The sequence below is a fragment of the Triturus cristatus genome, chromosome 4_1 (genome assembly GCF_964204655.1).
Source record: "Triturus cristatus chromosome 4_1, aTriCri1.1, whole genome shotgun sequence".
NCBI lineage: Eukaryota > Metazoa > Chordata > Amphibia > Caudata > Salamandridae > Triturus > Triturus cristatus.
Window position 1 is genome coordinate 516,792,614 of NC_140585.1, and position 16,321 is coordinate 516,808,934.

A 16,321-nucleotide genomic window follows, 5' to 3' on the forward strand; every position below is an offset into this window, starting at 1 on the left:
TTGGTAGTAAAGTGATTGCTGAGTTATTGAATTGTTAAGTAAATTTTGGTGAAGTTGTTGGGTTACTAGATGAGTGGCGCCTGCTCTAACAGTTCACTAGTTTCAAGGGGTTTCAAACAAAAAAGAAAAAAAGGTTTAGATTCTGACCTCAGAAGTCTCGGGGACTGGAGTTAGGATCAACGCAAATTCGAGCTTGAGTACTGGCTCGAAGCCCCGTGTCAGGCTTCACCCCGGCACCTCCGACACCTCCGGCAATGGCCGACCACGATGTTATTCACTCCCTCTCCGTAATCGTAGCCAGAGTCGTGGTCGTAGTCCGTGGCCGTGGTCAAAATCGTGCCTGTGATGGGCAGCCGTCGATAACCACCACCACGGCTCTGATTTTTGACGGGATTGTGGGGAGTGCGGGGGGGGGGGGTTGCAGGGTCACAGTAGCCACCGACCTGAATCAGACCCCAGGCTGTCCTACCGCGGAACCGCCTTGTTGCTCCCTGCTCCCTGCTCCACGCTCAACTCGGCTCCAAGCTCGAGGCTCCGGGCTCCGCGCGGCACCACACAGCTCCTCCTCCGTTCTGCCCTCAGCTGCACGCAGCTAATGACAACTCTCGCCTCGGACTGAACACGCCAGCCTCCCCTGGGCTGACGGCCGGCTGACGGCCGGTGTTTTGATAGTCCGACAATCCGGTAGCCCGGTTGTGATGGGGAAGGGGGTAGGCAGAAACCGCGTCTGGGGGCTCCTGCAGCCTGCGCGGATGCTCCGCTGCCGCTACTGCTGCTGCTTCGCTGCTTCGCTGCCACTACCTCTACCGGTACTGCTCTCTGCTGCCCTCTGCTGCTCACTGAGATTACTTTCAATCGTTCCCAATGTAAGTTATGGATTGCTCTGTCAACCCTCCCTAGAACCGACCACATTAACGCTTTGGTGAAAAGCATGTTTTTATTTGCCGGGGCACCCCAATGTTTTTAGTGTTCTTAATGAAAGCATCAACACAGAAAGGTGTAATTTCTTTCTGAAAACTTGCCGATCTTTAGCACAACACAAACTGCATCTTTTCTCATTTGTTGAGAAAGAAGAACCAGATGCCATATTTCTGACAGCAACCGGTCTTCACGAAAGATCAATGCCAGATGTGTTTCAGGGTATTTCCATAGATCGAAAAACCTGGTCCCAAAGTGAGCAATTTCTACCCTGCATTCTTCACGTCAACTGGACGCTCACAAATCGAATGCATACTGTCCACTCAATAATTTGCATTTGTGTGGGGTTCAAAAAGGGGTGGATGCGCAAATTATGCCTAATTCCAAGTTTCACACCCTGCAATAAGGACTATAGTGGCAGTAGTACATGTTGTTCCCCATTTTAGAGTGCATAAATGACACTATTCACTCCCCAAATAATGGCAGTGAATCACGTAAGCAAAACAACTCCGATTTGCACACACATTTTAATCTCTTTTTTGGGAGCAAACAGGTGTTTTGTTCCCTAAATTGGGATTGCTGGCTATGTTATGAACAATTCCCTACTGTTCCTGCTGTATTTGGTACAATCGAAGGACAGCTCCTCTTTGTTCAGGCTCTCAAAGGTTTGTCGTTGGTTTTAAAATGTTCGCTGGAAAAGCCAATATATTACGACAAAAACGGTAAATTGTGTGTCAATATTGGAAAGAAAAGATTTAAAGTAACACGATTTACACTTGAATCGCCTCATTTCTCAATTTAAAAATATTGAGTTCAGGCAGGGCCGACGTTAGAACACTGGTGCTGCTGTGGCATAAACATAACGTTGGATGGCTCAGCTTGGGCAGGGAAGAAAGCGTCTTGTCCTGGTTCTTTCTTGCTGTGACTCCTTGGAGGTGCAAGGGGCTCACAGCTGGACCCTCGTCCTTTCCTGCACACTTGGTAGTGCATCAGGCATATAGTAAATGGGTCTCCAACAATGTGCTACCTCCTCTTTGTGCATGTTCAGGGACTTCACATGCCTGGTACCAGACTTCAAGTGACTGAGCAGTGAGATATCCCTGGTGCTGAAAGTGAAGCTGCTCTCCCTTTCATGCATATCACCGACCTTCACCAGTCGTCCGGTGCTCAGATTTCATGGTCTCCTCCCAGCTTGCAGTAAGCGGCGAAGATGATGCCGCTTGGCAGATGACGGCAGGAAGGGTTCAGGGAACCCAGTCGGTGTTTAAGTTGCGTCCACATTTGTTCCTTTTTTTTTTTTAAAGATTGCCACATACCTCGTGTGGTGCGGTGGCCAAAATGATGCTCCACGTTCCTATGCAGGAGCCTGAAGTAGTGTTGCCTTTCATAATTTCACTCTCGGGACAGTCTGTAAAACCTATGTATATTTAGGTGATATACGCTGGAATAGAGTTTCACAAGGCACCATTTGGCCCCAGCCATTATGAATAACGCATCATCTTGGAGAACCCCTTCAGATGCCCCGCATCCTCTCCTGAGGCATATTGCACAAGTGATCCGAAGCACTGCTGCAAGCCACGCTTTAGTACGGCCGCATTTGTGCACGGTTGGCAGGTCTACAAATGCCATGGATGCATCATCACTGTAATAGTCTTTCCTCTCAGACCTGTCACATCTCTAAGAACTTGTTGCTTCTGTTTGTTACAGTTCAGTAGTCTGCTCGACTATGGACATGTGAGTGAGTCAGATAGTGTACCTCCTTCGTCATAGCGACAGCCGCACCGAGTGTGCGATGATGATGTGGTCAACACATAAGTCATCAACCTTAAGCACACTGTGGTATTGCTGGTGGTCAATACTTGGACCAGCCAAGGGTCATCCCCAAGCCAGACACACAGCAGCAACAGAGCAGCACCTTCCTCTAAACCAAGCCCCCAGGCCTCCTCTGGTCAGGGAATGGATAGGCGGGTAGGCGCTCTGCCCTGCTGCTATGTGGCATTGTTACTGCCACCTCATCATCACACAATGATGTTGTGCTTACGGCGCTATAGCAAGACCTGTGTGATCCACTTCTACTGTGTCCATCCCTGGCACGCGACGCTCACTGGCTCAGTTACAAGCTAAATGTCACGTTGCATCTGCAGTTGTAGACAGATTGCTTGAAACCCTATCACCAAAACCTGATGGTAACTCAAGCGGCACAATGCACCCATCCACAGAAGGGCAGGTCTTCGATGCACAGCCAGTCCATGTCATGGCAGCTGGGGAAAACTAGACATCCAATAACTGAAGCGGCAGCCCGATGCCCTCTCTCTCTCTGTAGGTCTTATTGTGCTCTATTCAGTGACTACAAGAGATCTTTGATAGCAAACCCCACTTGTAGCCAGTGCTAAAAAAAAATCAATTGATGCCCAAAGCAGTGGAGGGACTACTATAGGGGGTGAATTGCTAATTGTATAAACGTCACCTCATTGTAATTAATACATCATCGACACTCGGTTGAGTGATGTGACTGATGATGGACTCCCTGACCCAGCTATTTAGCTCATTAAGGACGATTTTGGTGAAGGAATAGGCGATGATTCTTGGGCTCTGAATTATTTCCCTAAACTCTAGGGTTAGTATGGTTGCCACTGCATTTCTGACTCCAACCCCATGCATACGTCGCATTTGGAGACTGGGAATAACTTCAAGGCCACCTAACGCAGATGCGCCTTCAGCTTTAATATGAAGACCCATGAGCCTACGGTCAGTGCCGCCTGGCAGGCCATCAGTGTTCTTATCTTAGTACCAATGGTGGTGCTCCGTTCTCCTCTTAAGTTCATCAAGCTGTAGCCAGACCTCTGGCACGTGTTCACTCAGCCGACCTCCGCAGCGGAAGTGCTGATGCTGCCAACAGGGTTCAGTGACCCCATTGGCATTAGGAGTCCAGAGTTCTTCACTCTATTTCTGATTCCATTTTGTCTGTGCTCTGAATGATATTTTGAGGTGGGGTGGCTGCACTTGACTAGAGTTTTTAGTCTTATCTTTTTAATTCTATTTCTTCGATCAGAAAGACACAATTTCCTGTTGCAAGTAGAGCTCCTTATCTGCTTCCCTCAGTTTTTCTACGTGGTTCTCACTTCCTCCTCAGATCATGCAGATGTGCTGCGTCTGCCTGAAGGAGGGGTTTCTATTGCACGAGTCCCTGTTAAAATGAGATGTGTGTTCCCTTTCTACTGGTAAGGCGGGTTCCAGCAGATGCTGCAGTATCGCTCCACACTTACTTACAATTTCAAGCTCGACTTTAATGTTAATAGTGAGAACCTTTTCCTTCACCGGCCTAGTATCCTAGATTTGTTCTTAAAAAGCTCAAGTGTACTTGCATTATTTTAGGCATAATGTTTCAAAGGTAATTAGAAACACTGCAGCCGATGGTTTCCGACATCCCTGTTTTCAGTATAAAACGTTTTAAAGGAAATGTTATGTTGAATATGATACTTAGTATATCAGAAGAACCATTTAGTAGATCTTCTTATACTGTAGAGTCTGCCCTTTATAGGTCTCATATCTACATTTTGGAACCAATGAATAATAGTTTCACTATGGCCATCTACGCCATCGTTTTAAAATACTGAGCTAGAAATGGCCCTGGCATTATGCTTTGCAGTGATGCTCTTTTGTGAATAGGTCTACCCCATAATCGGAGAACAAAAATCTTTAAAAAAAAAAAAACTTAAAAATTACCTGGAAAACAAAAGTCCCATTTTTTTTGACAGGCAGGTAAGCCGTACGTAACCAGCACAGGTTTATGGGGTAGGATGAGAGGGACTCCCACTAATGGAGCATTGTTTTTATGTGAATGGAGGGAATGTTTACAAACAAGCAATCTGAGTCAATTGTTGTGATGTCTCACACCTGTAGCCTGATATCTGAAGTACCTTGTTTCTGTAGACCAGAGCATTTTTACTGGTGAAACTATTGCATGGACTCTTCGCTGGGCAGATTTGGAACCAAAGTAATATAGTTGTTGTATTAGAGACTTATTTTGCAACATTTTTTTAATTTTAAGCCAGTCTTTACTATTTACCTAAGACCTCCTCCTCGACTGATGTCTTTTCCTTGCTCCACAATCTTTTAAGCTCTGTTTTATTTGGATTTCACCTGGCTGTTCTTTTTACCCAAATGACTAGGATCTATCTTGTTAGTCTTCCAAAAGCTCCAGAATTTGCAGGAAGATAGTATTCATTTGATGAATACTGTTTATTTGTCATTACTTTTTTTCTCCCACCTTAAAATAGCCGTCTATTAAAGTTCCTAAAAATCTGTGTCCAAAGAAGAATATTGCGTCATTGACACTAGATGAGGCATCTTGAGGTGCCTATAATCCGAATGGGTGTCATCAAGTCCCTTGGACACAAGCTGGTTAATTACATAGTTTTGGAATCCAATCTGATTCCTGTGGATGTGGGAGGAAAACTTTGTGAATCTTAAAGTTTGTTTTGCAAGATCCCTATTTTTTAATTTTCTTTGTGCTGTTTTAGGACAACATTGATCAGCTGTTAATGGAAGTTAACGACATCGGCTCCAGGTTTGTAGGAAACAGATTTTCAATGGTTTGAAAACTATATGTATAAATACTTTGCTCAATTCAAATCGGCTGTTGTATCTTTTGACAGTGATCTACAAACACCACTTGTAGCACAGGACAACACTCCACCTAATTCAGAAGGAGCTGCAGAGTCTTCCGGTAAAACAAGACGCATCCTCGGCGCTGTAAATTGAGGTTTCATGTCATTGGTGGGATCAACCTTTTCCCACTAATTTATTTTTCTTTTGAAATAGATCTGCAATCCCTTCCCCTGGGAATGGAAATGAAGTCTGACAGATCCAACGTTTCCCAGGAAAGTGGGAAGGAGAAATTTCCTCTAATTTCAGAAAGCGAGGAGCAGACTGAGTCTGGGTCAAAAGATGCTTCAGGTAACATTGCACCATGTTTAGCTTTTCCCGGAAAATACTTGCTTTCCAGCTATTCAATATGCAATGTCTGTTACTGGAGTAGTGGAGATTTTAGAGTATGGATAGAATGTGTTTATGGTGGTGTGCCAATGGGGAGCATGCTTTCACATTGTGTAGAAAGCCTGGCATTTTCTTATGTCTGGTGTATCATCTTAGAAGAGAACCTTCAAATGTGTCCGTCTGGTTGGTCTCTTGAATGCCTGCATTTTGTAGGCTGTTTTTTATGTTTGTTTTTATTACCACCCACAATTCTAAGATGGCCATAAGTTCACTGTGGTATTTTGTGCAGAATGTGTGACCAGTACTTCTGGCAGTGACGATGTGATCCTGCTTGTCTAGTACAACACTGTACAGTCAGTTCTCCCTGCACCTTGGCCCCAAACAAAATTCCTGAATCAGATTTTCGTTTCCTTCATCTCAGCCTCATGTTTAAGAGTTGGTTTCACCAAAACTTGGGGGCACCATCTTTACACAATATCGCTTCAGAAATTGCAAAGTTAAAATACTGGCATGACTGTCTTTTTTTTTATTCCAGGTGATCAGGGTGTTTGTTGTTTTAAGTACGATTTCAAATCACAGTAATATTGTGTGGGTACCACTGCATTGGCAAAGCATGGTTTGCTTTTGTAATGCTAGTGCCGTGACAGCACTTGTCTCTCAGTACGTAGATTTGCTTCTTCAGGTGTGGTCACCCCAGGTGTAATTTAGCTAGGATTTAGTATATATGATGAATCCTACATGCACCAGCAGTTGCTGGAAGCACGAAGAAGGAGTTTGCTGTGCTAGTTTGAGTATTGTAATATTGGTGGAGGTAGAGTGGACATTTCATGAACACCCGGGTGTGAGTTAAGGGCAGGCATGTTAATAGCTAAACTTCAGTGGTTATTTCTGATGGATATAGGCCACTGTGATTTTGAGGGAACAGAAGCACGATCCAAACCAGAGAGGGTTCAAGTGATTTGTGCTGAGTGCTTACAAACCTGTCCGCCCAAAGCAACTTTTGCATTACTACAGGTCCTGGGTTTGCTTATCATAAAGCAATGAGTTAATGATCAATGGAAAACAGATAACACTCCATCAGTCTTCTTCTTACCCTGTACTGCCTTCGCAGATGAGACCTATTGGGAGGAGGTGAACTCATTTGCCATTGTTCCTGGACAGCCTGTCTTTTATTTGGGAAGAGACAGACAACATAATTAGTATGGTTTTACTACAAAATGTGCTACAAAATGCTGTTCCCGTATTGCACTTTTGTAGTAACTTACACTTTTGAGTAGGTTTACTGCTTTTCAGTGTACACAAACTGCACTTTTGAAGCAACTTACACCTTTGTAGCTTGTCCCTATCCCCATCAGTTTTTATGGGATGGTGTTGCAGTAACAGTGGTTGGCCATGTGTAGTGCTGGACCTACTACAAAAGTGTATGTTGCCCCAAAAGTGCAGTTTATGAATACCGAAATGTAGTAAACATTCTCAAAAATTAAAGCTACTTCTGTAAATCAGACCCTATACATTGCTGCATAGAAGTTGCAGTATAAAGCAAGTACATTGCCTTCTCACATGAGCGAAGGGCATATGATGGACTTGAAGTTGAGTGTTGCTCTGGCGGCCTTCTTGTTGGGTGGAGTGGTTGTGACTCTGACCTAGCTTGAAGAATCCACCCTTTTCATCTCTGTGAATACTCAAGCATCTGTTTCGATAGAAAAGAAAGGTCTTGGAGCACCATTCATACTGAAAACGTCTTTCCATTGTAAAAAAGTTGAATTGGGATTCTTTCCAACATATTCCTGATTGTGGACTTCCACTTGTTTTGCTTCTGCTGCCACCAAGTTCTCCATCCATTATTTATCACTCATGTGGCAATTATACTTCTTTTGCTGAATAGTTTTTAGAACATTTCACAATGATCATCTGTCATTTTGTACATGATATAATTTTGCACTGCGATGTTTCAAACAACGACTCATTTTTTTTTCTTTACTTCTATCTTCCTAACAAACGTACTCAGCATTGCAGTAAGTATACCATTGTCCAAGGATCCGGCATAAACCTCTTTAATGACAATAAGGACAGCCTCCTGGTTGATGACATTCTTCCAAAAGATTTGTTAAATCACCTACATGATCTTAGGTCAAATTAAAAATGTATAGCCTTCTATCGCTCACATACGTAACCTCAGTCATCTATACACAACTGTGAAAACATTTTCTGGCAGAAATTTTTAAAAGAAACCTACATTTGAAGCTAAATTCTGCTCTTCAAAATTACACGTTGATGAAGATAAAAATCACACAAACATTCGTTTTAAAATTGCGCAAGCTGCAATTTAAGCCTCTCCCTTTTCTTCACTGTTGAAGATGCTGTAAACGGCATCCACAGCATACTAGCACAACAGAGTGAGAGGTTTGTTAACTTCTTCCATATAAACACCAAATTCATAAAGAGTTTCTTCCCTAATCTGTACATAATCTCAAAATAATTGGTCTTGCTTCAAGGACATGTTGCCAGTGGAACCTAGTAACATCATATCTAGTGTCTAAGCACAATTCAGACCGTATTCCAGCCTCCCTGGTCAAATGACTTAGTTCATCTGGCACTCTTCTGCACCAAACTAATTGAACTCTCTCTTTCCCGATGGATCTTCCATTAACACTTGAAAGGTGGTTGTGTCCTTGCAATACAAAACATCTCTGAGAATCCTACTGATCTCAGTTATGACACAATTATGACCTAATTTTTCACCTCCAATTCCTCTCCCAAGAACTATACAGTTGACTAAATCACAAGCTCACACAATCGGGCAGGAGGCTTGTAGAAGACAACAATTTGGATTCAGGACAGGTAGTAGCACTGAAACAACCATTTTACAAAGCATAAATGATGCATAGTGTAGTTTTGACAGTGGAAAATCGTGACTGCTGATTGCACTAGAGCCTTCAGTGGCATTCAGTGCCATGACATCCTGCTATAATCTGTTAAATATGGAAGTAACCAATGCAAAAAAATACAAATAGGTACCGCTCTCTAATCCTGGTCCTCTTTCTATGTAACCCCAAAACTTAATTCAATCAAGCACTTATTCAAACTTTATCTAGAAACCTTTGCTGACCTTTTTAAAGGCCCTGACATCTTATATCACTAAAATGTGGAGAGCGATATCTTCTCTTGGCTAAAACATTAGACAATATCCCCAAACATCTTAAACCAAATCTCTACCTATTTCAACCATGCAGTACACCATTCCTGTTCTTAAGGGTTAGATTGTATTGCCATTCATGACTAAAAGCTCTAAATCTGTTACCTTTAGTCTGGTCAAGAGCCTCAATCTGGTAGAACACCCCCAGAATCCTGACAAACAGTGCTAAGTATCAGAATGGACTCTTCCAGGGGTTAAAACTCCTTATTCCCAAACATACGGGCCTTTCTATACTGGATCATACCAACTCCATTCTTTCAGCAATTCCCTAAATAGACTTCACAACTCTAATGGTAGCTGTTAATGCTGATGGATGTCTTGTGGAGTATGCAGTTCAACCACATCACCAGTGGGCCCTGTTTTCTGAGATGGCTCTCTACAGCAAGCTGATGCATCTTCAGGTACTCCTGTTAAGTTCCTAAATTTCTACACAATGGTGCCAGAACAATTAAGAGTTCAGACAGGTCCTCAGTCGTGCGTCTCTCTAACATGCCTCTTTTGGAGACCCCAGCATTTAACAGAAACATAGTTGAGACCAGTCATTTTCTAGTTCTGCACCCAGAGTTTGGAATTCCATCCTTCCCATTATCCGTACCATCCCCTCCTTTCCATTCTTCAAAAGAAATCTGAATCTTATGATTTCCAATTTCCTCTTCCATGGACAACTCTTATACCTAGCTTACCCAATCCCCCTCACATTGGTAGGATTTTCCCTACCCTTTTAGATGACATCAAGATCTTGGTGGATAGATTGGTTGAGCTTTGGCTGACAAAAGGTACACTGGCATATGTGTTTCAGGATCAAACAGTAATTTCTGCGCATACGTGAGTTTTCCCTCTCAAAACGGCTTTGTCACGTTACTATCTACGTAGTTCTAAATCGCAAAAGCGTTTTACAGTTTAAAGCGGGTTTTGTCGCGTTGCATTCTATTTTCCTTAATTAAGCATGCGTAAAACTCTTTTCCCCATATGTAAATGTTGTGCATGTATAATATTATTGTTTTCTCTACTGTTTCTAACAATTAGTACTGTTAATGAGGGATTTCTCTGAGCAAGTTTCGTTTTCTTGAATCCTTGCTCCATCACTGGCAGCAGCATTGACTGATGCTTTTTTGCAAGACTGGCATCCACTTGAATCATGCCTATGTGCTATGTCTGGTGAGCGCCAGCATGGCTTCCCAGCTCCAGGAACAGATAGCATGGATGATCTTGAATACTCTGGTTTGGAGAGCTCAATATTGGTTTCCGGTTCTTCTGGAACTTTCCCTGGATGCTAGTCCTTCTACCTTTCTTTCAGGATCTTCTTCAGAACTCAAATGGCAAAACCTCAACTGTTAGTTCATTGTTAATTGATAATCTGTTGCACATGAAGGCTTCATGTACCTTTGTGGATGTTGAAAGGTCTCAAGCCTGTGCCCCTTGAACTAGGAAGAAATACTAACTAAAACAAATGGGATTGTTGATGTGTGGAATTGAGTTGATCCCACAATATAAGATTTTAGCCACTTTCTGAAGTTTTTGTTAGTTTTATGGGTGAGAGGCATATCCCATCTGACCAATATTTCTTATAAGTTACCTCTTTCAGAGAGACATGTTCCAGTTGATGGTTCTCAGATAGGTGAGCATCCTTCGGTATACAATTTGCTTACAGGTCTTAAGCTTTTAAGCCCTTGCAATGTAACTATTCTAAACTTTGGGATGTATAGTCATCACTTTGTGTTGGCTATTTATTTCTTGTATTAAATCAAGTTGTCAACACATCTCACTGCTACTATGTTTGATTTTGTGTCTGTTTCTGACGTTTGGGCTTTGAATCTAGAGGGTAGGACTCTTACTCTCACTAGTGGCATTTTCTGTTTCAAGGAGCACTCAACTGATTGCTAACCCATAATTTTCTAAACATCACAAACTCTGTGTTAAGATGCTCAGAGCAGTATGAAATATTGACCATTGAGCTTCTGCCTAGGTCAGGTGTTTTCTTTCTTTTGGAAAAAGTTTGTTTTGTAGATGGATCTGGGTACCTCCTCCAACTCCTGGTTCTGAGTCTACAGAATCTAATGGACCCCCCTGGCCACCAGGCCACCCATTGTGGGATACCTGGCTACCAGTGTTCTCTCTGGGGTTGGTAGTGTGGCTCCTTCTGGATGGATAGGAAGTTGCTACCATAAGAATGGGCCATGGTTTCAGAAACAATCTGCTTGTGCTTTCGTCCCTTGTTCATTAGGCCAGCACCGTCTCACTAGGTGAGGGGAGAGAGTCCTGTGAATGATGCCCGATACCTACAATCTCTGGAATTTATTTTTTTTCCACACTGGTTGAACAAATCATGAGGAGACCAACGAGAAGGTAACCAAAAGAGCCATCGGGATTCCTGGGTCTAGTGTCTCTGAAATAGCTTAGCAAGAGTGTTCTGAGACACTGTATGGTTTTTCATTGAGGTAAAGAGACTGGGCTGAATCCCTGAGGAAAAGTCTGAGCCAGTCTGTAAGGACAGACAAAGGTGGGAACAAACATTCTCAGACAATCAGTATCTGTGAAAAAAACGGTTGGAGCAGAAGGGACAGAGATCACATACCTGTAAAAACAGGATCTTTCCTCCAGTTCGAGGGGGCACAATCTGGGTACCAGGGTCCCTCTCCAGAGTTTATCCATTCTCTTTTGCAAGCAAGTAAATCATTTAGGGTATACTGGTAAAATAAAGTGGACAAGAGGAGTAACAGTGTGGACACAAACTGGCTACCATGATTCCTCCCCTAGCCTCATCTATTCTTGTTTGTAGGACTTCAGAAACAGAAATTGCCCCTCTATGGGTGAGCCACATGACTAAAAGGGGGGAGGAACCCTGAAGTAGTAAAGGATTATGACCCTCTGTATGGGACTACAACAATAATGCCTCTGGAGAAAGAGGCCAGGATTCAGCTTGAGGAAAGCGTTGAGATGGCTAGACCAGAGTTCTGATGTCAACAGTCCTAAAAGAGATCATGAGAATGTGATCTAGCACATGATTGTGATGATACAAATCCATCATATCAGGTAAGAAATACACCATGTTCATTCATGACAAGCTCTGACCCCTCATTAAGGCATGTTCACTGCAGGAGTAATTATTCATTAAGGAATTGTATTTTAATCTAGTGTGGGCTTTGCTTTTCTTTTGGTAGGTAAGCTTTGAACACCCGAAATTCTTGCCTCTGGGCATACAATAGAAGTCAAAGCTTCCGAGACATCATAACAAAGTTGCAGTTCTGTTTAGGACTGAGAAACCAATATTATTCCTTTCTGTTGTAAGACAACTCTATGAAGTGTCAAAATTTATTCAGATATTTGAGCAATTGGTTATAGGAATGTTATTTACTGCCTTTTTGTATTGAATTTGTGATCTCTATGATGTTGAGTTATGCCTGATTTGAGCCTTCAGTCAATCTTTATAGTTGTTCCAACATTGATCTGATTACGTGTCTTCTGTATGGTGTTAGCAGAAGTAAGCTGATAATTCTTGTGTGAATCATCATATTTAGAGTTGCAATGTCTGTCATGGACCAGGATCCAAAGAAAAAGTCATATTGGATGGGATATTTTGATGGACTTTGTTGAAGGCTACTGGTAAATACCATAATCATGTAGGTGTAGTTTACTTCCATGGGTTGATGGGAGTTGAGGTTTGTTATTATTAAGGGAAAATAAAAATCATAATCCTCTCCTTTGTGTCCTTATTATCACTATAAATTTCCATCACTTTTAGAAGTTTTCACCTTAATACCTGATAGTGAGATACGCAAAACAACCATTTGTCCGTGCAGGGAAGCTTAAATCTAGTAACATGCTTATTGAGTAAATTATGTAAACGTGACTTTTAAGAGATAAAGAAGCAACATTTTATGCATTAAGAGGAGTGTGTTTGGACAAGTGTCAGTGATTTGCTTTGAGTGCTTTTACTGTGATTTGTAGTGTAAGACACTGATAGTATTAGTGTAAGATGCATGTAAAACTTACCTGAGCATTCCCAGCATATATATATATATTTTAAATTTTTAGAAACTGGACCCACTGATCAAACGAATCAACTGAGCACCACTGGAGACCAACAAGAAACTCAGGGTCTAATAAAACAAAACCTGGTAAGATGAGAAATTCCAGTCGTCCATTGAAATGTTTGGAATGCTAATACTGTTTTCTTACTCAATGACGTGTTCTGTCAACTTTAATGGTGTTGAAGGGAATCATAAAACACTGCCAGGCGAAGGCCCCTTGGCCCCAATGAAGTGTAAAGATCACCTAATCTGTAGATAACTGGATCTTTGCAGCTCATACTTAGGAAAAGGAACTCCAGATCAGGAATGCCAGTCCAAGGATGAATGTGAGTTGCACAAGATTATGCATGAAGCAAATGCTGGGTCTTCAGAGCATTATAGGGTCTACTCATTCCATCAAAGTTTTTATCTTAGTTTTGAGAATTAATTGCTTTAAACATACCTTTTGCAAGTATCTGGTCAGAACTAGACACTAGATTTATCTGACGGGGGACGAATCGCTTCAAATGATAAGGACTGTGTTAAGTGAGTAATCCAATTCCTTCTGATCAATGCCCCATCACTCCACAAACACGCCACAGAAATCTGGGACACCATCACCTCAGACGTCCTCCTCACGAGACGTGGCACAACCCCGCTTCTGCCACCTCCACTCCCAACGGCCAAAAGATCATACACCGAGACCAACTAACTATGCCTACAGAGGTAGGACATGTGAAGAAAGAAGAAAAAATGCACAGAAAGAAGCAAAAGAAATGCAGAAAGAAGTAACAGAAGTCCACAAAGACGAAGAAAAGTGCAGGAAGAAGCAAGACATGTACAGAAGGAGACCAACAGAGGAGCAGAAAGAGGCCTTGTTGCAAAATCGCGCGGCTCCTGCCCTGTCATTGCAAACAGCAGTGTCCCGGGGGTGGGTATCTCGGGATACTGCAGGAGCTGGCCCTGGGGTGTGGTGGTCCCCAGGGCCACCAAGGGCCCCAGGAGGTGGTGGCAGTGGTCCCCAGGGTTTGTGGTCCGTTACAGACCCCCAAATTTAAATACTTAGTGCACCGGAAAGGTGGCGGTCCCCAGGGCGTGTGGGGGGGTTTGAGCCCCCCACACAGGTACTTATTTTTTGAAAATAACAAGCCCCAGGGGGTGACGGTCCCCGGGGCTGAGGGGGTGCCATGTACCCCCCGCAAATATTTTAAAAAAGCACCAGGGGGTGGCGGTCCCTGGGGCTTGGGGGGACTTGGAGTCCCCCCCACACATTAAGAAAAACAAGCCCTGGGGGTGGTGGTCCCCGGGGCTGAAGGGGGGCCTTGTGCCCCCTCAAATATTTAAGGAAAGCCCCAGGGGTGGCGGTCCCTGGGGCTGCGGGGGCCTCCCTGGGCCCCCGCAATTACAATATTGCGATGCCCCCGGGACTTGGCCCACCCGGGGGCTACATAATAAAACGTGGGAGCCCGTGCATCGTTTAAAAAAAAAAATGTGGCCGAAATTCGCGCTGTGTGCGCGAATCTCGCCGATGTTATGCTTTTTTTGGACCTGGTGCTCCTTGTGGGACCCCCTGAGCAGGCCTAGGGGTCAGGGTGTTTCTACCCTGCCCCCTTTCCTTTATTTTTTTGCGTTTTCTCTTTTCTTGTGACTCGGTTCTACTGTGTCACAGGATGGCTGCCAACACTTTCTGGTTTAGAGTGTTGACAGCCAATTAGAATAAAGCTTGTGGTCGGGAGGGTCCTCGGATCCACCGCACCTCTAGATATCGAAACTTTAATTTTTTTATTTTCTCAGCAACTACTGAACGGATTTACACCATTTAAAAAAAAGGGCACTTTCAGAACCAAGCACTACCTTTTTGCCAAATTTGGTGTAATTCCGTTCAGCAGTTCGAGCTGTAGCCGTGTCTAAAGATTCCTATGGGAAATTGATTTTCCAACTTGTTGTTTAAAAATTTCTCGGGAACTGCTGAACGGATTTACACCATTTAACAAAAAGGGCTCTTTCTGAACCAAGGGCTACCTTGTTGCCAAATTTGGTGTAATTCCGTACAGCAGTTCGGGCTGTAGCCGTGTCTAAAGTTTCCTAGGGAAAATAACATGGAGAAAACACGTTTTGGGACCCCCCTTTTTTCTCATCCCCCGCTTGGCAAATCACCCCGAAACTTTCATGATAGGAGCTGAGCGGATCAGGCCACTAGTTTTGAAAATTTCTCGATGATTCGTCAACCCGGCGCCAAAGTTATTGGGAAAAGAAAAAACGCTTTTCCTATGGAAACTAGGTCCTAACTATAACTATCTACTGGCAACCACCAGTAGATAAGATATATATTTAAGTGTAGGGTATTAGGGATGGACAGGGTGATAAGTAGTAAAGGTATTTTAGGGTTGGGTAGGGGTTTAGGGTAGAAATTTGTATTTTTAGGGTTTATGGGTGGGTAAGGGTATTTTTAGGGTTTATGGGTGGGTAAAGGTATTGGCTGGTAAGGGTATTTTTGGGGGTTTGGTGTGTGTAAGAATAGTGAGGGGTGAGGGTATTTTTTAGCGTTTAGTGGTGGGTAAAGGTATTGTGTGATAAGGGTGTTTTTAAGGTTTAGGGATTTTGGATGGTTTTAGGGTTAAGTGGTGGGTGAAGGTATTGGGCGCCAAGGGTAATTCACAAAGGGGAGGGCTTGGGGGGCTCCTCCCAAAAATATAAATGAATATTTATTTATATATATATTCACTGAAAAAACCATAGGTTTCAGGCACGTTATAGTTAGGAATTAGCATTTAAAAAACCTTAGAAATTCACTGAAAAAACCATAGGTTTCAGGGGTGTTATAGTTAGCTGGACTTTTCACTCGTACAAAACCATTGAAATTCCCCCGTTATAGTAAGTTCAGCTAACAATAACTCGCGCGCCCGCAATGCACTGCTGATGACGTCACATATTACATCACTCATGACATGGTCAGTGACATCACTCATGACATCACTGATGACATCTCAAATGCACACGTTAACTCAGGCCCCATCCCCTCCCTTCACCACTGTGTAAACACGCCCTGTGGCCGTTTTTAGTTCGGAGATTAAGTTCATTTGAATCCTGAGGGTCCCTAGGGTCCAACTAGCCCACTAGGTACCTCCAGTAAGCGCCACAGAGGTGTAAATAGGGGCGTGGCCTCAGAACACCTGTCTGCAACGCAGCTCCCTGGCGC

General features: G+C 43.3%; 1 protein-coding gene across 7 annotated transcripts in view; it reads left to right on the forward strand.

Moving 5' to 3' along the window:
• IRAG2 (inositol 1,4,5-triphosphate receptor associated 2) overlaps nucleotides 1–16,321 on the forward strand; it is a 1,211,571-nt gene that overhangs the window by 857,274 nt on the left and 337,976 nt on the right. For all 7 annotated transcript variants that reach the window (XM_085652757.1, XM_085652760.1, XM_085652761.1 and 4 more), the window contains 4 exons: nucleotides 5,442–5,488; nucleotides 5,577–5,647; nucleotides 5,743–5,877; nucleotides 13,148–13,230. In XM_085652757.1, coding sequence (XP_085508883.1) covers nucleotides 5,442–5,488; nucleotides 5,577–5,647; nucleotides 5,743–5,877; nucleotides 13,148–13,230 — 336 coding nt within the window. The remainder of the gene's footprint in view (nucleotides 1–5,441; nucleotides 5,489–5,576; nucleotides 5,648–5,742; nucleotides 5,878–13,147; nucleotides 13,231–16,321) is intronic.